We start from the raw sequence: 23455 nt of genomic DNA, 5'->3' as shown, positions 1-23455 counted from the left end.
TACAAGAGTAAAAGTGCATTTATTTGGAATTTAACCTGAAATGTGTCTCGGTGTCCAGGCAAGGGCATAGTAAAAACAAGTCCTTTCTCACTATATACAGCGGCAGGGGGTGGACAGGCAGACGGGCTGACTGACTGACAAACGGACAGGCAAACTGAAATTGAATGGACCTGGCCCTTCCCTGCCGACACCTTGGCACAAACCAAAACGTGTGCCAAACAAAGGGACTCCAAAGCGTCAATGGTTTCATGTTAAAACTTAACAGAATGGGCAACATGGTTGTGCGCCTATAGAAATGCAATAAAAATAACACACAAGTAACATGGCTCCATTAAAAAAAAAAAAAAAAGTTGTCCAGTTGCTCCAAAGTCTAGTTCCAGTTATTGTCTTTCCCTGACAGGGAGTGAACCAGCAGACTGGCAATGTGAGGTAATCTTCAATCCCACTAAGCCCCACCCTCTCATCCAGGAGGGTGAGTTAGCTTTTCTTTGAGTGGTATTAGTGGGGGCGTGTCCTGCACAGCCCAGTCTCCATAGTAGATGCAACTAGTCCGAGTCCGTTTCGCTGCTGTCACCTGTTGAGCTACTAGTAGGATCTGACTGGTCATCATCGTCGTCGTCATCTTCATCATCGTCATCGTCATTCTGCAAACAGGTGTGAGCGTGATTATCTGTGCCTCCAGGCCTCCATTCCACTTTCATTCTACCGAATGAAGTCTCAATTCTTACATGACGGCTTAAATATTACCTTCAGTCACAATCTCGTGCAGATTTTTACGAAAGATTCCTTTGTAAAACCGTATCAAGCTCTATTCCATTCGTTATTTGCTTCCCAAGATGAAGTGTCGACAGAATACTTACTTCGTCGTCATCATCGTCATCATCACTGTCTGAGCTGCCCGATGATTCTTCCTCATCCTCTTCCTCAGAGTCAGAAGAGTCAGTCTTCTCTTCGTCATCATCCGAATCCGAGGTGTCCTGCTAAATATGACGGAGTAAGTCCTTTTCCATCCAACTGGCATTCAGTGAAACACTGACAGCAGGAGCGTTTCATCCACAAGGAGGCATGCACACATTGCCCTCTGATGAGCTTGTCAATGGGCTCACACATCCAACGTCAGACAAAAACACACCAACATAAAAGTTAGTGGTTTTGACTCATCAGCCTTCCAAACAGAAAGACTTATTTACACTACCCTCCTCCGCCCCTGAAGCCATTAACACTTCTCCCCTCTCGCCCAGTCGAGTTAAGCATCTTGGCGTGCGTGGACATTACCTTGGCCCGGTATGCCATCGCTCGTCTGCCCCCCCCGGCCCCCAGTCCTCCGGCTGTGGCACCTACCGCCTTCCCCTTCATAATTCGAACCTTCGCCCTGGGGCCTTGCGCCTTGGCTGTGCTGCGCCGTTTCTATGGGAGGGTAGGGGGATAAACACTGTTGAAGCACAAACAAACAAGTCGCCAAGTAGCGTGATCCATGGCTTGTGTGGTACTGCACGTCCCATTCAAACCATTACAGAACTGACAGAATGAACACACACCAGAACAACTTGGCTGGATTGTCTATATTGCATGAGTTGCAGTCATTTAAACGGGTATTTTAACTCTTTCCCAACAGGGGTTGATATAGTCGCTTGAACAATGCAGTGGCAGCCCAAAATGAACATTAAATGACTTGCTGCCGTTTCTATAGCTCGTTACCTGTGTGTATATTTGCGGCTGCCTGTCTATGTCATGGTGGATGGAACGGCGGCAGACAGACAGAGGGCCCTCCTGGCGGGCTACCTGTACTCACCGTGCTGGAGACCTCTTTGTAAACGGCTCGCTCGTGAGGAGAAAGGGACTGCGTGAGAGGCAGAGAGACACAGAGTCAAAGGCAGAAACCACGCTTCCACCGCTAGGCCTCCTCCAGACCATGCACCGGGACACACCATGCGCCACCCTCGTGTCTAATTCGACGGCACCCCGGTGACGGGACTGACCATCTTCACCACCCCCGTTGGCTCTTACCTTGACCCAGGCCTCCAGCTCAGCCTTGTACTCAATCTGTTGCTCCTCCACAACCTTCTTGTACTTGTCTTTCTGGTTCTGGCTCAGCTTGTGCCAGCGCTTGCCGATCTCCACCATGCGCTCTTTCAGGCTGAAGTGGTTCAGCTCGCCGTTTGTCAGCAGCTCCTGGGAGAACATCTGGTAGCCGCTCCTAAAGGGAGAAGGGGAGGTGAGTCTGGAAACGCTCAAAGCCACACGTTATGTAACTTCTCGAGACGGACGAGGGCAGGTGTGAATGAAGGCTGCTTTGTTCACTTACACAGGGGGCTTCTTGGGTTCCCCGTCAAACTTGGCTTTCCCTTTGCTCTGGCCTGACTGCGGCGTCCTTGTGTCCAGGACCTCCTTCTGCAGGACAGTCAGCAAACCAAATTCTCAAATCTCCTGAATACTGTGGTGGGCAGCAGTGTTCAATTGCAGATTCATTTGCAATAAAAATAACTTACTCTCTGCATAAAAAAACAAAAAAGTTTCAACACAGGAGAAATATTCAACAAAGGAGAAACCTCAGAGTTTTTGAAAACACAAGAGGGTCGCATTTTTTGCTAACGGTTGTCAGCTAAAGACAGCTTATTGTAATATTGCACCTTTGGAAAATCCCACAGAGAAAAATATCAATGTTCTCATGAGGTTCCCTCATAAGGCTGGTTTAATCGTTGGTTAACTTAAACATAAGTAACCCTTCCAAAAAATGATTTTGACTCCACTTTCAAGGTTGCAAACATTTCCACAGGACGTCCATTACTAAAGGCTTTCAGTATGCCCTTGTGAACACAATTGCCATGTTTGCATAAATACTGACACAACATACCCAGCAAACCCATGGTACTACCTGCACAAAATTAAGGTGAACTTTAACACATTGAGCATGTGGCGTGCCTTGTTTCTTAATCTTGTTTTAATCCTCAAGAGTGATAAGAATTGTGTGTGTTCACGTTTTTAATGGTCTTTTTAAAAAAAAAAATATTTTTTTGTACAAGCACACAAGCAGTTTTACAACGTGTCTTTGAACTAACCAGGTTGAGAGCCATTTACTGTCCAAAATCTTAAGTTAATTCCATCATGCTTTTTCATGAATATTCATGACAGGGCAGGATGAAGTGAAGTGACAAATAGTCAGAATTTGGAGAATACAACATAGAAAATCAAAACATTTGCTTCAGAAATATGTACTTTTAAAAACATTTTTTAACTGCCTAAATATTTAAAAAAGGACTATGACGAAAGGTAACAAACTCAAAAAACAGCAGTTTGCTGGTTATGCCACCTTGTGTGAAACTACAAAATAAATAGATGTAATATGTGCAGTGACTAACACACAGAGCTAATCCCATAGACACATCGTACACAATGCCTGGAAACATGTGCTGTAAAGGGGAAAAACAGAATGATGTTATTTCCTGACACTGGAGGAGACAGGGGTCAAAGTGTTTGGCCACTGACCACTGTGCTGTACTGAACCTCGTATCTCTTCTGGTCCTCTGCAGCCTTCTTTATCCAAGGGATCTTCTCCTTCTTATCCATGGACTTCCATGCCGACACCATGGCGTTCTGTGCTTTTTTACGATCATTCTGTGGTGGGGTGGGGTTAGGGGGAGGGATTTGGGTCAGTAATCGTTCTCTGACATGTGATTAATATGCGCTTTGTCACAAGGACAGTGTACACAGATAAACCAATGGCATAATTCAGAGAGAAGCAATTCAAGCCCTCAAGAGGTCGCCTGGTTCATATGAGTTCATTCTACATCCGTAGCTTTGATTTAGCTAGCCCACACATTATAAATATGTCTCAACAGGTTGTGGGCGTTTAATAATTAGTCAAAAAGTACAGTAGGTGTAGAACAGATTTTATGAATAAGAAAGCCAATGAAATGACATATGGTTCAATGAAAACTGCCAATTAATAGCACAGCTGTCTTTTGTTGTCATTTCTTTTGGATTAAAAAAAAAACTACCTTCAAACTCCTCACAGGGACCAATAAAGACCTCGGGGCTGTTAAAGCAATCATCAAATTCATTATTGTGACAAAAGGTAATAATATTTGTCATGGCTGACTTAAGATCATGCTTTACGAGCTTAAAAACATCCTTTGTAGCAGGTTGAGAAATCTGTCAAAGCCTGCTATAAAATCTTTTATACTAACGCTATCGGCTATACCACTAAAAAATATTACCCTGCCAAATCGAGAGGCTCTTACTGGTGGGTACCCTGAAAAAAAGATTTTAAAAACTAGAAGTGGCCATCTTAACTAAACTCTACTGATATCATACTCTCAATCTCAATGTTCTTTAAGGTGGAAATATAGTCACTACACAATGCGTGGCTGAGACCTCGTAAGAACCCCCTTTTCCCCGCCCCCTTACCCTGTACTTGGCGAGGTAGTCTCCGATGACGCTTTGCTGCCACATCTCCTCTGCTGTTTTGGGCGTCTCGGGCAGCCGCGTCCGCTTCCTCCCGTCACGCATCTTTTTGGCCAGGCCGTGGACCCACTGGTCCAGATCAGCGTCGCGAGCGCGCTCCTGGAGCAGAAAGCGACCGAGCACAGTCTTCAATTAACACGCCACACCTAGCCTCTCTGGATTTACAACGGTCGCCCAAAAAAGAGCCAAAATGGCAGACAGCCAAATAAAGCGGTCATGGCTGTTTTCAGCTAACCATCATTTAAACTGAAAAAAAAAGCAAGTGTTTATACCTTGCTCGAAGGAGACTTGGCCCTGAGTGGGGTGCCTGCTGCCCCCATGTTAAGCCGGGTCCCCCCAAGCTTCTCCTCCGTCAGCACTCTGTCTCGCTCCTCTTCTGGTAGACTCTGGAAAAGAGCGAGCTGTGAGCAAATAGGGCACATGTATAGCGTACATGCTTTGTATTACCGCTGTAACCACAAATCAGTAAATCACATACAGTGCCCAGTTAACAGCAGCTAGCTCAAAGCGTTACAGTATAACCTCCAGCCACCCAAATTGATGAATGAAGACAGTGCATCTGTGGGAATGTTTACAATTGAAAACTGGGTATTCCAAATGAGGAATAAGACAAATTTGGGATACAATGACTGATAATCATTCTCTTTCACATATACACAGCACACCACACAAAAATACATCTCTACATCTCTGCTTTTACCTCCAGAAACCGCTGCAGGTCCACCTCATACTGCTTCTTTTTCTGAAAAAAAAATTAAAAATTAAAGATGAAAGACAAGATCAAGACCAGCATCGTATGTATTCCTTTGTTTCTAATAATAGTGCAACAATCTTACTGTCTGGAAATATGGACTGAAAGTAGTTTGTGCCTAAATCTTTGCACATACTGAAAAACTCCATGTCGGAAAGTCCAAAAGAAACTCATGCATCTACTTTTAATTGGCTGTTAGTATTTTGCATACTATTCATATTTTAGGGTAAAATACTTATTTTTGTATTTTGTATTGTCAGATATGAATTGTGATTTTAATAGCCCCCCCACAGGTTTAAAACTCTGGCTGACCTGCTCGCAACGCTTCTGTAACATGTCCTTCTCCTTCTGCGTCATCATCTTCCACTGTTTGCTGCACAGCACCATGCGTTCCGTGCTGGGTACGTCCTTCATGTTCACCATAAGCTCTGCGCAGTACAGTGAGTAGCCATTCCTGCAGGAGAAAACGACATTGCAGAAATGGAAGGGGGGAGAGTGGCACCCACTACACACCTCCAGGAAATAGAGTTGCCAAAAGCTGATGCTCTCGAAAGGGGCATCTGAACACGGTTCCCAAAAACCAACGACAGCTGGCGCTGAGGTGGCGTGCAAGGGGTGCTCACGGAGGAGGCTTGGTGGGCCGCCCATCAAACTTGTCCTTCAGCTGCCGCTCGGCCTTCGTCAGGACTGACTTCACGTGTTCGTCTGCGCTGGAGTCAGGGTGGGCCTTGTGGTACGCCCTCATGCTGTCCTGCAGCAAAGCAGTCAGAATCCCAATAAGGCCACAAGTGCAATGGTGGTTGAGCCAGCTAAATTGCTACATTGCAGAAAATTGTAGCTAGTTAAATGCTAAATTGTAGAAAAGAGCCTGCCGCTCTTCCTTCTTCTGTCTAATCCCTCAAGCTCAACAGACATCACAAAGACTTGAATCCCGTTGGACCCCCTGTGACACATGACTCCCTACCTCATAGGCCTTCTGCAACTCCAGGGCCTTGCTGATCCATTTCAGCCGTTTCTTGTCAGAGAGTTGGGACCACTGTCTGCGCAGAGCCTCCTTCAGTTCTTTTTGCCCCACCTGACCAAACACAGTCCACCAGTAAAAATAAAAAGTAACTGGAGTATTCAACTACCCAAATTGCTTTTCCCTCAAATGATCCTTCTTATTTTCCCCCCACCTGCTTTTTAGCTTATTCAACTGATTGCTTACTAATATATTCCACACATTAATATTGAATTTAACTGTTGTGCTGTCTAGAGTGGTAATACTCTTAACAAACAGAAGACGTATACATTGTAAAATGGCCACCAATAGTAGGTGTGAAGATTTTACACGTGTTCTGTGGCTGGCCCCTTACCCACCCTGATTTCTGGTGCATGCCTAGTCCGCACACTCACGTCTGGGTGTAGCTTCATGTAGGCCTTTTTCTCATGGTTGTACCACAACTGCTGGGGGGTCTTGGGCTTCTCTGGGAGGTCAGACTTCTTTCTTTCCTCAATCAGCTCTGGGTGTTGCTCTCTGAGCATGTGCAGAAAGGAGACAAGAGGAAGTGAGGCCCCAATGGAAATGGAAAAGAACAAACTGCCATTCACTGGCACCCAATGCAAAGAAAGTCATTAGCACACATTAGCACCAAACCGCACCTCAAGAATGCATCAAGCCATTCAAATAACAGTACAAGAAAGATTCTTACTTGAAACGTGCCATATTTTTCTCAAATGATTCCTTCTCGTGGTGAAACTCCTGGATGTACTTGAGCTGTAATTACAGATAAGGGTGGGGAGTAATAGCCGTCATCCAACTGTCATCGCTACCAAGTCAGTGCTCTGGTAACACAGAGTATTAACCAGGGCTGACACATTCCAGTCTCGGACAGCACGCAATTTGAGCTCAAATTCGATCTCTATATCAAAACTAACATTTTATTTCATTTATTGTGAATTCATTTAATTTTCCTTTTAGCGGAGAAATGGGTACAGTGATTGATTAAAGAGGGTGAGAACACAACTTTTCACCTGGGTACAAATCTACAGGTTTTAAAGTGATTTTCTGCTTTGTGGAAAATGCTTTAGTATTTGTGTTGCTAAAATTTTGTGGCTAACACAGAAGAAAATATACGTGCAACTAACAGCACATTGTGGTAAAAGAACAAGCCTTCACCTTCTTCTTTTCTGTGAGCTCCTTGTATTTCTTGGAGAGGATTTTGGTGAGGTCTAGGTTGCTCATCTCTGGGTGGATCTTTGCATACTTGGCTCGCTTCTCCATGAAGAAGCGGAAGTATGGAGTTAGAGGCTTCTTCGGAAAGTCTGGGTGTGTCTGAGAAAAAGACAAGATTAAAAAAGACATGACTCAATCACAAGCATGGGCTTGCTGTGCAAATATTAATCCAGATAACAGGTATCAACTTTTTTTTTGAGCAGGCTTAAAAGGTTTCGCACACTGGAAATCTAGCAAAACTATTATTTTATGAAGGTACACATCCTGTCCCAGGACCTGTGAGTGATCTAGCCAGGTGTTCAGTCATTGTCTGGTTCAAAACATTGACATTATTAAATAATCTAGGACATAAAAACAAAAGGAAATAAATTCATTGTGGTACATTAATGGGTATACAACCTCAGGAGGTTGAATTTTTAAATGTTTACAAAGGTTTAATGTAGATCAATATTAGTGAAACCGATGAACTGGATCAAAGCCATAAGCACAAATGAAATTTATGAGAAAGAGATTTATGATGTCTTCTGATTTAAAAGACATTACCCCAGTTATTTCACCTGAAGACAGAGCAAAACATATTGTCAATTATATTCATGAACACATTGCCTTCTGGAACTTTCCATACCTTCAACTTTTTGCCTTTATAAGGATTCTTCACACACTCGGTGGCATCAATGATAAGTTCGGTCATGGTCCTATATTTCCGCACCTGAGGACAGACCAAATATAATCAGATGTAAAAATTCTACTCATCCTACACATCCAATCACCATTTAAAAAAAATGACTTTACCACTTTATTTGGCCTTTCAATGCTTTTATATTCTAAATGCTGTCATTACCAGTTAAAATGTAAAAAAAATAAATAAATACATAAGCTAAAACCTGCATTTAGAGTATCCCTCTGTGTTTGGTGCTCCCGAATTAAGGTACACTGAAGGTTTTGTTTAGTATTCATAAAGGAGGTTAGTTTCATCACATTGCCTATGTAATTTATGTTGCCGCATTCCTAACATAGGACAAGTGGTTGTGCTTTATTTTTAAGGCCTATGGCCAACAGTATATGATTGAGACTTCTTGCAAGAAAGGTTTGTCTCAAGTGTTTTAGTCTTGTAATGAGACTTAAGTCTTATTTTTTCTCTCAAGAAGAAAATAATAGCTTGTCTTAAGTTACTTTTTGCTTAACACGTGAAACTGTCTAACCCCATTGCCAAATCTTGAAATGCGTAAAACGGTCTCACAAGTTGGCAACCTTTTTGTCTTATTTAGCAAAAAGAAGTCATAGACACAAGATTTTAAGTCTAAATATAAGACTAAAATACTTGGTAAGTATGGCTTTTTTGTGTTGACTTAACTTGTCTTTTCAGTAAAGGGCTTTATCAGATAAGCTAGGGTAGGAGCACTTTTTCACCACACAGCGGAGAAGGGTGCACAGATTAATGACTCACCTCATTGGAGACCTTCTGCCATTTCTGCTTGCACATGTCACCAGTGAAGGAGCCGAAGCAGACCTTGTCCCAGTCAAAGTGCGACTCAGTGGTCTTGTACTTCATTCCGTCTCCATCAGGCAGCAGGCTACGAATCCTCTCCAGCAATGTCAGACAGTCCTCTTTATTCCAGACATCATCTGTCCCACAGAAACACACGTAAGACAATGGAGTATAACACAAAACATTGTCTAATTCCCAATCCAGTTTTGGCTCCACTCTCATACACTTGCAAACTTCACTTGGGAGGATGTGACGCACATACCAATAAAGCAGGTATACACGTGTGTTTAGCATGTGGGCAAGAGTGAGGCAGTGCGGGTCATTTGAATGGGTGAGGGTGCCCCCCATTACTTTTTACTCCTCACCTCCTTTCCTCCACACCCCCACTACCACTAGTCTCCTACCCAGAAGTATGTGGAGGAAAGGAGGGGATGTAAATCACATGTTTCCATTTACATTTCTTGATTATTAATCAAGCAATTAATTAACTAAATAAGAAATATCAATATAAATAGCCCAGCCAGTTTTGTGTGCTAGCATTTTTGTGTCGCAAAACTGTGCAGCATTTAATATAGTAGTCACAGCTGGCACGCTGGAAAAAGGGGGGCATAAAGCATTGCCTGGAAACTGAACACGTACTCTTTGTTTCCGTTTATTTTGCTTGATTACCAATGAATTCACTTAATAATCAAAACCAATATATAGCCAACAATAATTACAAAGTGACAACTATAAATTGAGATTGTTTAACAACAATGAAAAATCCATGTGGCCAGCAGTCATTGGTTTTTGGAAACCCTGATTCTGCCAAGACCAGCATCATTACAAAGGCAGCAATGAGCGGCCGATGTGCTGTACCTGGTTCAGCCTTGAGGCGTGTGGCCTGGCTACTGTTGACGTTCATTGTGGATATGCAGGTGCTCCTTCTGGGTGCTCTCTGGGCCACTGACAAGGTGACCTACAGGTGACCCACTGGCCTGTTCTTCTCAGACAACCTAGCAACAAATGCCTCATTAGAATCACCACTTCAAAAACAGAATACCAAAAACCTACAGACTAAAAATAACTGGTGTAATATCTTTGGGGGTTGCTGTTGTGTGGTGCTTACCCTTTAATGACACGGTTTGGACAATCACTTAAGAAAGGGCAATTTTTTCACTATAAATTTTCGATGGCAGATGGACTATCTGGCTGAGTATGTCATTTCTTCCTCTGACTCTAGACTCAAAGGTCTGCATTATGTGGAGTCATGTGGCATCTTACATTTACTGCCATTTTGGAAGAGACCTAAGATCACTAGCATAGATTAGAGCTATTCAACTGACAGCCCAGGGAGAATAGTCCTACCATAAATGTAGAAACATACTCTTGGCCGTTTGATCATTGAAAAACAAAATAGCTGTTATTCATATGCATCAAAAATTATAGCATAACTATGCCCAGGTCTGCATCTGGACAGAGTAAACACACCTCCCGCTAATGACAAAATAATACACTACATCCTCCAATATTTGTTTACAGGCATGTGCATCCAAGTCACACATTGCTATAAATACTACATAATGCATAACAAAAAGCATCATGCTAAAAAACATTTAATAAATATACTAGACAACTCATTGTAAAACACAAGCAATGCCTATGTAATTAAATAACCTTCACAAATCCTGTGCAATTACACTAGCCATAATTGTTCCTGTTAAAACATATGTGTTGAAACGTGTTGGGGTGGGCATGTCTATACCATAGACCATATGAAAATAGGTCTATACTGCAGGAGACCCACCACTGGCTTTTGGAAGGTATGGTGTGAAACAAGCAACTTGGCACAAGTTCTCCAGCATCTCAAAATGTTAATCTACAGACTTTCATGAAACAAAGTTTTTCAGTTACACGAGCATAGATTCCTATTTTTTACAACTTTCTATATTCAACCATACCATAAGCAAGTTAGTTAAACTCAGCATGCACCAGACTTGCAGCATGTCTCTTCTTGGTGCGATTTCGCTTGCTACCTCTTCTCATCACAACACAACGACAACTGTCTAAATGCCATATTTGGAGAGGGCAGTCCAGCTAATTTAAAAACGTTAAAGGGAATTAATAAATTAACGAAGATGTACGCAACGATCCGTCGGCCAAATATATCGCCCCTACCACTTAGACACAAAATTCATGCATGAAAATAAGACTGCAAATGATCAGATTACGGTAGCCACACTGTCAACTTCTTCCACTCCTATATGCACCCATCTAGCCACTACCCACACGCCAAAAGGTCAACTAAAGCCCAACTGCCCTCCCCCTTCAAGTGAAACACTTTAAATAAACAAACGGGATTAATGAACGACACTATTTTAGAAGAACCATACAATATACGAAAGAAACAGTACAACACGGGGTATAACTATATCCGTATACGTTCTGAGAACAATTACAATATTTATCTGAATCAAAGACGGGATGTTAATTGAAAATACTCTTACCATGTAGCGTCACATCTCCCTAACAGCGAGAAACCGACCCAATATCCGACAGCGGCCTCTAATGCCTGGCGTTCATACCGACAAGAGTAGACTATTCTAAGCTCACAAGCTTCGGCTACAATAATTGAAACTCTATGAGATCATCTAACATTATTATTAATTTAATTTGTTTGCTCGCTGACGATGTCACAATATATGCGTCAATGTATTGCATTTGCCTGTGTTAATAATACGATTATGACAGGGCTATCACGTTTTGGTAAATTATCTAACCTTACCCACCAAGCTTTCGTACCGTTAGCTAGACTAACGTTAGCCTGTTAAACGTTGCTGTTGTTAGCTAGCTACCTAGCTAACCAACTTAATCTGCCTTTCCAGAAATGTGCACGTACATGTGTTCGGTGGTACCACATATCTTGCATATTATTAATTCGAATGTAGGCTTGATAATGTGTGACTTTATTTAAATATAGTATAGTGTAACTAACGTTATTCTGTTAGGTTCAGATGAAAAAGACGGGATGGCTCTGCCTGCTTTCGCCCAAAATCTCACACTGCAGAGCCGCCATGAATGTTACAATAGTTCGGGTGAAGCGACAACAAAATTGTTTAAACGATTTCTGATGATTATTAATCACTCACCGTTCTGTTCACTAACAAACTAGCCAAGTTATTACGAAGAAGGAATGTCGCACTGGTGGTGCTGGGGCTTTTTATTGTCTCATTTCTTAGCCATAAACCCCGGGGAGTCGGGTTGAAACAGATCCGACAAAAGGAGCGTCTGGCTCGGTATGAAACTCCGCCCAACGCCGCAGGGGGAGGAACTCCGAGGGAAAGCATGCGAGTAAAGAGGACATAAAGCGCAGGTTGTAGTACCTTGTTTGTCATGGCCTGGGTAGAAAGCTGTTTTACTATATATATTTTAGTAAGTGAATCATCTCAAACTACACTGCTAGTAGGCTAGATAACGTCTATTATCGTAGACTAAGACTAAAACTAGACTTAAAGTAAAACGGGGCAGACCACAGCTGATTATGGAGCAGGACGTTGATGCAGCTTACTAGCTAGGCTAGCTAATGTTAGACGTATCACGATAGGTAACGAACTTATTTTTGGATAATTGAAGGTGCAATCATATGTGTGTGGTCTGTAAATACACTTGGCGTTTACTCCAGCCTAACGAGCTCTTTTCACGGCGAGTGAATAGAAATCAGAAGTGTCTAACTTGCCGAAACTTTTTGTAGCGTCCTTGCTTGATAGGCTAGCTACTTGTGAAATAGTTTAGTATAGAGCTAGTACACTTTTGTACAAATAGAATCGAACATACACTTGGATTTTCATTTCATTTTGTTTACCGTTTTATCCATAGCCTGCATTCCACACATCTTAATTTGCATAACTCCCAAGCCATCCGCATCAAGGGGTGTTCATGCATTCCGTTATCACACCTGATTGCTCTTTATCATAGTAGTTATTGTCCCCGGCCCAAGAATGTCATCTGTCAGTCCCGCCCAGTTTGGGATAGGGATTTATGGAAAACATCAGCATCTGGGGGAAATCTTGTACATCCATTTTCGTTTGTCATAGCTATCAAACAGGACTGCAGAAGTATCAATCCAGGGCTAGAGTTCTGCATACAAATTAAACTTAGGCCACTGCAGCACACCATAATTTGAACCAGTGATATGCCTCTGTTGACTGCATGGAGTTCAGTATTCTGTAGACATGTTTGCTTATTTGTCAAGGTCATTGTGTTGCAATGTAAAAATGCAAAGAACTGTGTAAAGAAATGGGAAACTGTCATATAACCATCAAGCTTCAAAGAAATGGAAAGAAGAATGTCAACCTTTGGTACAAGTACCTACTGGAGTATATTGAACAACACTAGTCATTTGCATTAATTTGTGTCACACTGCATGTGGAAACATTTTGTGTAGCCAATGTGTGATTGAGCTTCAATGGAACCCTGAACTTACCTGTTGTGACTAGCATGAAGTCAGAAATTTTGAATACATTGTGAAATATTCCAACTTGACTGGTTTGGTACAAAATAAAATATGAAAAGCAGCCAAGTCCTTGTATGTAAAAATTTATTTTATTTGTCATTGTTATTTGAACTAGATATATACAGAAAACCATTTAGCAATGAGCATTACAAAAATCTAAAAACCAGTATTCTGATAAAATTGCATTAACTGCCATGTTTGAGATGTCATGATGATTGTCCTTCTTAATACAGCAATGTCTATACACAATCCTTCCCAAAATCCATTCCCATCCCCATACATGTCTCTGCACAGGCTTTGAGATTTTATGGAGCTCCACCCCTGGAAAATACTGATACAAATTTGTTGAACAGACAATAACTCTAAGCTTTGCTAACACTTGTGAAAAAAATCATCCACCGTGCATTTCAACATCCTAAATATAATATGAATAAGGAACATGAACTTCAGAGTCACCTTTTAGAAAGTACTGAAACTAGAGCCACATGAAAAGTGCAATCATTCTTTAAAAGCTAATAATGAAAATAATGATTACCCAAAACCAAACCCAGCAAGCCACTTAACTGAAACAGCAGCCATTTTAAAGGGGGGTCATTGTGAAGGCTATCCAAGATAAAATGGAAAACCCCAAAAGGCACCAGCTCAGCATATTTGACTGGAGCCATGCCTGGAGTGAAACACCCAAAAGAACAGAAGAGGACAAACTAGACATTGGGGGTAAACCACAGTATGTTCTCATTTGGTGTTTAAGTGCTGTGCTTGGAATGTCCATTTATATCTGCAGAGGGGGAGAGGCAGGGATTGAATTTTACACCACTTATAGGACATACAGTAGATACGATCAACACAAGTGAAACATTCAGTGGCACAACTTAAACTTGGTATGTTTGAGTAATACACCTATGACTCACTCCACCAGAAAATATCCAGTAACAGACAAGGCACAGATAGTTCTGGACTGTGCCATCTTGCAGTCCTTGTTTCTCTGAAAAAGCACATCCTGTCTAATGGCCACAGACCACAGTCCAGGAATGCTGCTGTACATTTACATGCACTGTATCAGTTCTGTATTCACCAAGATTCACTTTGATACCTTCAAACCGATTAGAGCAAATTTGCAACAAGAATTAAGCTTAAATATAGTTCAAAAGATGGGTAAAGACACTGATCTCAATTGACAAACAGCGACAGGATTGGTTGAGGTGCTGGGAGAAATGTTCTAAACATTTTGTGAGTAGACTGCACTTTTTGTCAAGGACAGGTATGGAAGAAACTGAAATTTGTACTGTATTTAGCTCAGAGTACTTGACGCAGGATGAAATTCTGAAAAAAAAAACCCAATTGACAGTCAGCCAGGTGGGGGCAAACCCTACATAGCAAACCTATTTTCTCCGCAGTACACTGTAGCGCCCTCAAAAAGGAATTTCTGGATCATTCTATAATATTGCTACATCACCTATTCCTCAAATATATTAAGTCGCATCCTGACAATATACAAGCAATTGAAAGCAAAAAAAGAAAAAAAATTTTGGCAAAAAGTGTTGATTTGCACTGAAAAGTCAATGAATCCTGCAACCAGACTAGTTCAGTGGTCCAGTTAATGTCTGCTACAGTCCAATGGGCAATTAAAGCTGGTCCCATGGTTTGTTCCTCAATGTTAGAGAAGATTTCCACAAAAATCTTCAGTATAACTTGTCCTAAAAACTGTTTTTAAAAAAGTCCCTTCCCACAGGTTGGATTTTTGACCCAAAACCAATGGTCTGCTTACATTTTGATATTTTTAAAATATGAATGAATGTAAAACTGCATTGATGCTCATAAATTCCCCAGCACTGTGAATTTAATATAAACACACAGCTTTACGGCAGAGATTTAGAGATCTCCCTGTGATTGCTATCATTGGCCCAGTGTATGCATTTATATACAGTAGCTACTACTGCAGATTACCGAATATGACAAGGCTTGGTTAGTGTTGAATGTTAAGTAGAAGCACTCTGGAAAAAACGCATGCCCTGTAGGTGGCTCCTGCCCACTTAACAGGCAAGCCATATCCCTCCTTCATAAAGCCTCTCATTTCAAGTTACTAGGCACTACTGGAGAAAAAGTTCTTTAAATTCAATGTTAAAGGAAATACAAGATTGCGCAGTAATTTTCTTGGACCTGGAGCACAGTCAAAGCAATTGCACTATAAATACATTCTTATTGCTGTAGGGTATGGGAGCTCTATTTTAAAACACAGCAACTGTGATGACAAACAGTAACTTTGAAAAGTGTATTTTGTTAGACCAAAGTAAAGGCATTCAAGTTATTTAATGCTAGCTTGCACACAAACATGAAGACCAAAGTGCTGAATCCTACATTAAAGCCCTTGCCACAGAAAAAAATAGAGCTTGCCAAAAGATCACAGTCCACAATACAAGGACTGCGACACCTCATCTCCGTGTTATCCCAAGATTTGTAAAAAATAAAACAAAATAAATAATCCCTTATACTGAAGTCACACTTATTGCTGTTGATTTGTAAAAAAATATCTCCCAGTACTGTAAGGCCTGGTAATGGTTATGGATACTTCAAAATGTAGCTGAACAGGTTTGTAAGCTTGAATGCTATAATGATACAGGATGAATCCAAAGCACACCCATACATGATGTATATACATGATCGATAGTACTAATAAGACTGGTCTACTCTCTGCCCACACAGCATGGCAGAGCAGCCATGTTCTGGACAATCTGTTCTATAGTCAGTTTTGAGATGCCCTTTGACCAGCCTTCCCTCTCCTCTTTCAACACTCCTACAACACCTGACATTCAGAAAGGCTTTTTGTTGCTTCTTTGGTGCTTTAGGCTATAGCTGTGTGTGATAAAAATACTAGTCTCCTGTATGTTGGACTACTTTGGACAACAAAATTTCCAGAAACATGTAACATCAAATTAGCTTGTCTATACCTAATGCACAAAAACACTTACCATTTTCAGAAGGCTTTTTCACTTGAGCATGTTGCACAGGAGTCGTTTAACAGGCTGTTACTAGCGTATGTTTTGAGACACTGATCGTTTTTTGAACTTCAACAGGAAAAATTTGATTTACAGTAGCATACAGTTCCCCATTAATCAACAGGGGTAGGACAGTTAGAATTCTAAATTTACAGATGTATCCCATAAATATTTTCCCTGCATTTCAACTCAAAACAAACATTTCTAGGACCATATCTTCCAGGTGGAGTAATCAATTGATATTTTTAAAATTAACTGGATTTGAATGATCATTTATAATAGATCTTAACACATGTAAGTCAGATACATTTGCCCTGCCCACATTGCTATAAAGTGCTGATAGGTAATCACCTCAGCAAGGACAGAATAAATTCCCTTTGTGCAGCGAGCGTCTTCATTTTATAAGTTATAGATTCATGGCTGATGGAAATCAGCACAGAAGTTCTTAGCTAGTCATCCCACAGTGGCTAACTGAATTTGTCAAGAGCAGAGAGCTTCCCATGTTCAGCAGTTAAATGCTGTGGATGCCAGAAATTAGCTCCTCTTCAATTGTACTACTATATACGGTACTGTATGTTCAATTTCTTCTTGTTGGGAGCACTGGACCCCATAGTACCCACCCAACTAGCATGCAACATTGCCCTGCCTGCATTGTATCAAGGGATTCTATCCTTGCATCACATCAACATGAAAATGATGTGTTTACCAGGAAATCTCAAGACCATGACAGTTATGTTTTTGTCCTTTTCCAATGAGGAAAGGCTGGAACACTCTGGGTTTTTGCCTATACATAGATCCATCAGTCAAAAATAAATTAAAATGCTAGACAATAAAACTAACATTATGAACATTAAAAGAATGCAGAGCCCTCAGGAGCATGGGTCCCTAGTGCTTTCCTCAGATTGGCCGGTTGACTGATTGGCAAGCTAGCATGGCCACTGACGGGAATGTGTGGGCAGGGCTCACACTGGCATGTGCATCTCGTTGTACTCGTCTTCCCCTTCCTTCTCGTCAAAGGTGGGCTCCGCATCATCTGCATCCAGCTGCGGTACAAAGAAAGGTCTCTGAGTACTCGAGTCACCAATATTTTTGATATAAACCTCACTTTTCAATTTCATTGACTAAATGGAACCTGTTTAAAGAAAAATAGCTTTATATAGTTACTGATCTATACAGACACCCACCCCTCTAGTCCCTGTTACCATTTACTCTTTATACAGTTTAAATACTTGCTAACATTTGCTCTTTATACAGTTGAAATCAGGACCTGTGTGATGGAGTGTGTCTGCTCTGGATAAGAGCGTCTGCTAAATGCCAGTAATGTCATGTAATGATGGACCTTGAGTGTGTGATGAGCCATGGTAGATGGGGTTACTCACACACTGAATTTCGCGGGGGGTGAAGATTCGGGAAAGTAGGAACATTTTTACAGGAACAGTGAGGATGAGGACGAAGGGAAAGGCCAAAGAGGCCACAGTGGACATGACCGCCCACAGTACTGCCAGGCAGACCAACTGGATACCTGTGAACAGGTGCATTCGCCACGTCCGTACCTGCAGACAGAGAGTTTACTTCCAGTGAATACCACAAGACACATTCAAATAGAAATGCACATTTTTACATAGGTTACAGACATCAATAAAGCTTAGCTAATGGGTGTCCTATTTAATTCCAGTTGTATTGTTACAAAAGCCTGTTTTGTCATTCCTCTCCAACCAATTTGTTTTCTTTCTTGATTCCTGACCTTGCGAACATAGATTTGGTCTGGGTGGTACTTCGGTGGCATAAGCAGCAGCAGCATACGCTCTGTGAGCTGGATGCCATTGAGTGACATCACGCCCATGTAGAGGAAGATCCCAAACAGCACCGCAATGGGAATCTTACGCAGGAGGTCTCCAATCACAATGGACATGCCTGCGGATGAGATCAACTGAGCACTTAGCCTCAAATAGGATATTCTTCACATTTCTTTTATAGTGTCATTTTTCAGATCTGCCTTGGTTCTAAGGACTAAGGGAACTAAGGTGCATGCCAGCTGCATATAGCTAGAAACCCAAAAGAGGCTTTGAGTGGGGAGAACTGGACAGGCCCAGTGGCCGTAGCTTGTTTCGGTAGTTTGGAGGACCTACCGACAAGGATCGCCACAAGCAGCCCTGTCACTCTTTGCTCCTTGACCTCTTGAATGCGTGGCTTGTCTCCAGGGGCAACAGCCTTGCTCATGACAGTGAGGGCATTGGCATGGGTGACTGATCGCACAGTGGCGGCGGCCATCCAGGGCAGTCCAAAGAGCGCCGATGTCCCTCCCAGGACCACAATGACCAACAGGTCCAGGTGGAAGCCGGAGCCCTTCACCAGCATCCGCTCCTTCTTACTAACAATCAGACTAAGGGAGGAAAATGAAGGAGCATCCGTTATCATTGGCTTTGTTAAAAAATCTGTAATCACTACTGAAATTTCAAAAGAAATATATTAGCATTGAATCAAAGTCACTCTGAAAGTTGAGTTTAATATCAAAACAGTCCATGGCTCCATTGTAAATATAAATACGGTAACAGACAGGGTCATGTGACTCACGTGGTAATCTGCGTTTCCATAAAAATGAGAATGAAAACTAGCAAGGCGGGGAGAATGCTGGCAGCCATCATCCAGATGGGGAATGCTTTTTCTGACCCCAGTGGGTTGATCACCCAGCCACGCTTGTCTGGACTGGTCACGGAGAAACCACTGGGCACACTCAGTTTCTGCATAAAGGACATATGACTTGCAGTTGAATTGCAATGCATTTGAAAACATCACAGACACAAGAAACAAGTCCTGGAGGGCTACAGAAAGTTCTTGTTTTCGATTCAGTTTTGTCATTGGTTGACAAAAGGATCCACATTGTGCTCAAGATCTTAATTGGCTGCTGACTGAAAGGAAATCCCAACTATCTGCAGACCTTTCTGGCTCACTAAGAGTTGAGTTTGACACTTCAGAACTATATAGGTTTATTTTAACCAACCAACATTAACCAACAAACAACCATATTACAGTATCTGTTCAACACACCACTTGTGTATTACACTAGTTTAGTGTACCATAACATGTTTAAGTTGTTGGGTCTCACCTGTGTGTAGGTGTCCTTTATTCCATAGTCTATCAACACCATGATGAAGATTGCAATGGGGACCCCAAAATCTCCAATCACCCTTCGGAGCTGAGTCAGAGAGGAACTCAAGGTTTTAGAATTGGGAATCAGATTCTCAGATCTCAGATCAGTGAGATACACTTAAAGTGACTGTAAAGGGGCTGAAAATAGTTAAAATATACAAATAAATTATTACAGAGGGACGTATCCACTACACATCCACCAAATATCTATACAAAGTAATGTCAATAACCATGACACACATTTTAAGTCAGACATAATATCTGTATTGAAAAAACCTCTGAATTGTATGGGCATGGTCGAGATGGTGGGAGAAAGAACCACAGAGGAGGAGACTGGGGGAAGGATAAGGTAGGTAGAGGAATTAAATAACTACAGCCAACTATTACACCTTTCTATTGATAATGTGGATGATTCTCAATGGTAAAGTAATGTTTCATTCAGACTCAAAGAAGCTGTTTTTGCAGGACAGAATATTTTTGCCTCAAACTATGGGAGGAGATACGCAATAAGACTAAAACATTTATTGGCCATTACGTCAGGCCCTTCATGACATCATGAAGGACCTGGACCGGATAGCTCAGAGCCTGATAATAAATTGAACTCCACCCATTTAATTCCCACATAGGAAAAGATGGAAATGTTTAGACTGATACAAGTTGATATTGCAATGCAATTGATTTCTGGTACTGTTGCTGATGCTTAATTCATACCATAATAACCTCATACAATGTAGTCTGACGTTATTCACAGATTGACCTTTACAATCACTTTAAATCAATCTCCAATGTATGAGCGGTTTCTCAGTGAGATGCCCACTCAGACTTACCCTGCCAGGGAAGAAGGCACTGTTCTTAAACTTGCGCAGGTAGAAAGCGATGAAGAAGGTTCCGGACATGAGGACCAGAGACAGCAGGGCTGTGTTTGGCTCTCCGCGCACCTTGATTGGTCCAACGTCAGTCATGTTACCCGCCGACAGTGATGCACCACTGTCTGCCGTGGCATTCACTGCAGTGCTGTTGCTCAGGGGACAGCGCTTCAGGGGGTGCTCCATGAAGATCTGTCAAATGAAAAAAGATTCCATCATAACAGTCCAGAGCTTTGACAGGGCACCAGTGAAATTAGTATGGGTGTCATCTGGATTCATGCATTTTCATGAATGTTTTTCCAAAAAACCTTTTCCAAAATATAAAAATAAATTTCCATGTCCCCACAATTCCTCTTAATATCCATCTTCTAATCACAAGCTCATTCTCTCCCTCCCCCATAAAATCCCCCAATCTTTCTAGTCTCCCTAAGCCTCCAAATATGCAAACATGTTCAATAGTCGGAACTTTGGGAGTGGCTCAACTTCATTCATATTGTTAAACATTAATGCCAACTTCAATCAGTAAATTAACAGTAGAAACTGGGATGTGGAAATACATGCTTATGGCACATGCAGTAGCTGCTGTCATAAAAATTTCAGCTAGAGGTGGGCGATTGATACCCCCCGAATGACTGGGTAATATGCAATGTATATCACAATGTTTTGTGTTAGTATGTTTTAAAACACAATTTTATCAGTTATTCTCAAAATAATACATTCACAAGTCCTTACCTTGAATAACTAACAATGATGTAGTTCATACTCAGATAATACTGGGGCATATGACCTCAAAGGTAAGGGTATAAACCTATACAATTCATAGTGCTTAATAATATAAATTTATAGCAGTGCATTTGTAATAAATCACTGATACCGTGAAACAATGGTTACCACACTGAATTTATCAGGATGGCTATCATACAATCGTAATCCCATACTGTGACATGGTTAGCAGTGAGTGAGCATAGCTGATGACCAAAGAAAATCCTAAGGGGGAAAATACTATGCAGTTCTACTTCAGTATAAGGACAAAATTCATCACATTGGTTGAAATGTCATTCAAGGCTTTTCAAAGTGAGAAACACTGGTTAGAATGTTTGCTAGTTAGCAATCTGGCGTAGCTTTTTAGAAACAGCTGAAGGATGATAGGATGATCTTGATTTGTGTGAAAAGGCCTATTGTGGCTGAAAGTGTACCAGTGACAATAAAAATAAATAAATAAAAAAACAGCATATCGTCCACCCCTATTTTGAGCCATTTGTTTAGTAAACCAGCTTATTTTGTTCCACTAAGCTAAAATTGAATACGATGTCAGTACCACCTGAAGCTCAAACTGACCAAACGTACCTCCTTTCCTCTGACTTTTTCCACACCCTCTCTGTGCCTCTGTCTTCCTATCAAAATCTCTGTTGAGTCTATCAGTCAGAAGAAGGAGATGTAGGTTTAACTCAAACACTGCACATTCGAACAAATAAGTCTTACTATGCTGGGTGTTGAATATGGTTTCATTAAACATGATGATTAAATAATGGTTCTCTTATAAAGAAGAAAATATGTAATATTGAATATGACTGAACTCACTACAATAGAATAACCTTTGCATAACACCAATATTGTAGGTTTTGACAGTGTTCTCTTTTTTTGCTTTAAGTGTATTGATAACTTAGATTTCAAATGACTTTCAAATGAATTTAGAGTTCAAATGACAGCCTTCGCAAATTATACACTAATATTACACTATTTAGCATGTGCTTGCCACATTGACACATGTAATAATACAGATGTAAAAAGGCGTAGAGCCTATTTAGTTTTGGATGAATCACTTTTACTGCAGGAGTTCAGATTAATTATATTGTTAATGAGCAAACTTAATTATGCTTTTTTGCACCCTAAACACATTCCATCTTTCAACTGGTCTTGGGTCTCAGGAATTGTTTTGAAGACTTATTGTACTGAAATCCAATTACTTCAGTCTGGCAAACTTCCTTATTTAGGCACGCTACAGGGAAAGCACGAACATATATAGCAATGTAGACAGCCTGTTGTATTTCATCTGATTTGTTGGCACACTGCTCTGACTGAGCTTTATCAAAACCACAAATCTGTGATAGGTTTTCAGACAGCTCCATGACACATCAGTTTCACCAACTAGATGCAACTTGGTTGACTACATACCTTGCGTGCTTGAAACTACAGTAGTTTGGCTAGTTAGTAAATTGCAGTGAAGGATAACACTGAAAATGATGCATATGTTTTACTTTTCTTTTCACCTGCCTTGATACACTCTGTCCCAGTTACTCCTGTTTTGTCTGCTTTCCCATGCTATGTTTGCTTCAGCATTGCTATGCTTTTCACATTTCTAATTTTCTCTAGTCAGTTATGGCTTCAAAGCAACAACCAGCCCTGCCCACCTTGCCAAGCTTGGAGAAGGTCTCATAGATGAAGATGAGGGAGATGAGGAAGGAGAAGATCTCCTGCGTGAAGCGGGAGACGAAGCGCACCAGGAAGCTGCCCTCAAAGGCCACAATCAGGACCACTATGACGATGAGCCAGAACCCGATCCAGACCCGACCGGTGAGGTACTCCATGTCGTTTCCCTTGCAGAACTAGAAAGGCAGAACAGATGAACACACAGAGGAAAATGCTGGAACATATTCAGAAAATATAACACTTTCCCAAATTAGATTAACAAACTAGCACTGAAGTTGGCTTAATGCCAGGCTTTCACTCTATGGACGTGTGCCAGACATCCACGGAAACACTGAGTTAAATGTCCTTGTACTGAAAGTTACGGTGCTATGCTCCCTGCATACAGTTAGTCAGAAAAGAGGATTATAAGATTTTAAAAAACATATGCCCATTACCTGTGTCCACATTTCAAATGAGTTTGTGTGATAGCAATACTTTTGAAGCAAGCCATTATTCAACAAAAGAAAAACCTAAATTTCTTGTAATTTATACACTTCTGTAGCCATGCAGACAGCATGCATAAATAATGTATATGACAAGTAGTTCAGGTTCATTACGCTTCT

General features: G+C 41.3%; 2 protein-coding genes across 22 annotated transcripts in view; both read right to left on the bottom strand.

The window, feature by feature from the left end:
- On the bottom strand, positions 1-13052 carry LOC135252595 (nucleolar transcription factor 1-A-like). Of its 9 annotated transcripts, none has more exons than XM_064330859.1 (20): positions 12761-13052; positions 9778-9914; positions 8878-9056; positions 8056-8139; positions 7374-7529; positions 6907-6971; positions 6611-6731; positions 6180-6290; positions 5839-5966; positions 5528-5669; positions 5165-5206; positions 4737-4850; positions 4408-4563; positions 3487-3615; positions 2306-2391; positions 2008-2197; positions 1793-1840; positions 1276-1407; positions 861-980; positions 1-644 (listed from the first exon to the last, which is right to left on the bottom strand). In XM_064330859.1, exons 2-20 carry the CDS (start codon positions 9821-9823, stop codon positions 546-548), a joined length of 2148 nt encoding a protein of 715 aa, XP_064186929.1. In that variant the 5' UTR covers positions 9824-9914; positions 12761-13052; the 3' UTR covers positions 1-545. The 9 variants fall into 9 exon arrangements, with proteins under 9 accessions (XP_064186929.1, XP_064186928.1, XP_064186927.1 ...); XM_064330858.1 differs by lacking the exon at positions 12761-13052 and adding an exon at positions 12282-12661; XM_064330857.1 differs by lacking the exon at positions 12761-13052 and adding an exon at positions 12048-12258.
- A 429-nt stretch (positions 13053-13481) lies between these two features.
- slc4a2b (solute carrier family 4 member 2b) overlaps positions 13482-23455 on the bottom strand; it is a 58241-nt gene continuing 48267 nt past the window's right edge. For all 13 annotated transcript variants that reach the window (XM_064330847.1, XM_064330852.1, XM_064330848.1 and 10 more), the window contains 8 exons: positions 22835-23029; positions 20385-20615; positions 19514-19603; positions 18982-19148; positions 18537-18790; positions 18152-18321; positions 17787-17960; positions 13482-17450 (listed from right to left, as the gene is read on the bottom strand). In XM_064330847.1, coding sequence (XP_064186917.1) covers positions 17370-17450; positions 17787-17960; positions 18152-18321; positions 18537-18790; positions 18982-19148; positions 19514-19603; positions 20385-20615; positions 22835-23029 — 1362 coding nt within the window. In that variant the 3' untranslated portion in view covers positions 13482-17369. The remainder of the gene's footprint in view (positions 17451-17786; positions 17961-18151; positions 18322-18536; positions 18791-18981; positions 19149-19513; positions 19604-20384; positions 20616-22834; positions 23030-23455) is intronic.

The sequence above is a fragment of the Anguilla rostrata genome, chromosome 4 (assembly GCF_018555375.3).
Source record: "Anguilla rostrata isolate EN2019 chromosome 4, ASM1855537v3, whole genome shotgun sequence".
Lineage (NCBI taxonomy): Eukaryota > Metazoa > Chordata > Actinopteri > Anguilliformes > Anguillidae > Anguilla > Anguilla rostrata.
Note: the sequence above shows the minus strand (reverse complement) of the source record. Positions and strands in the feature narration are given on the sequence as shown.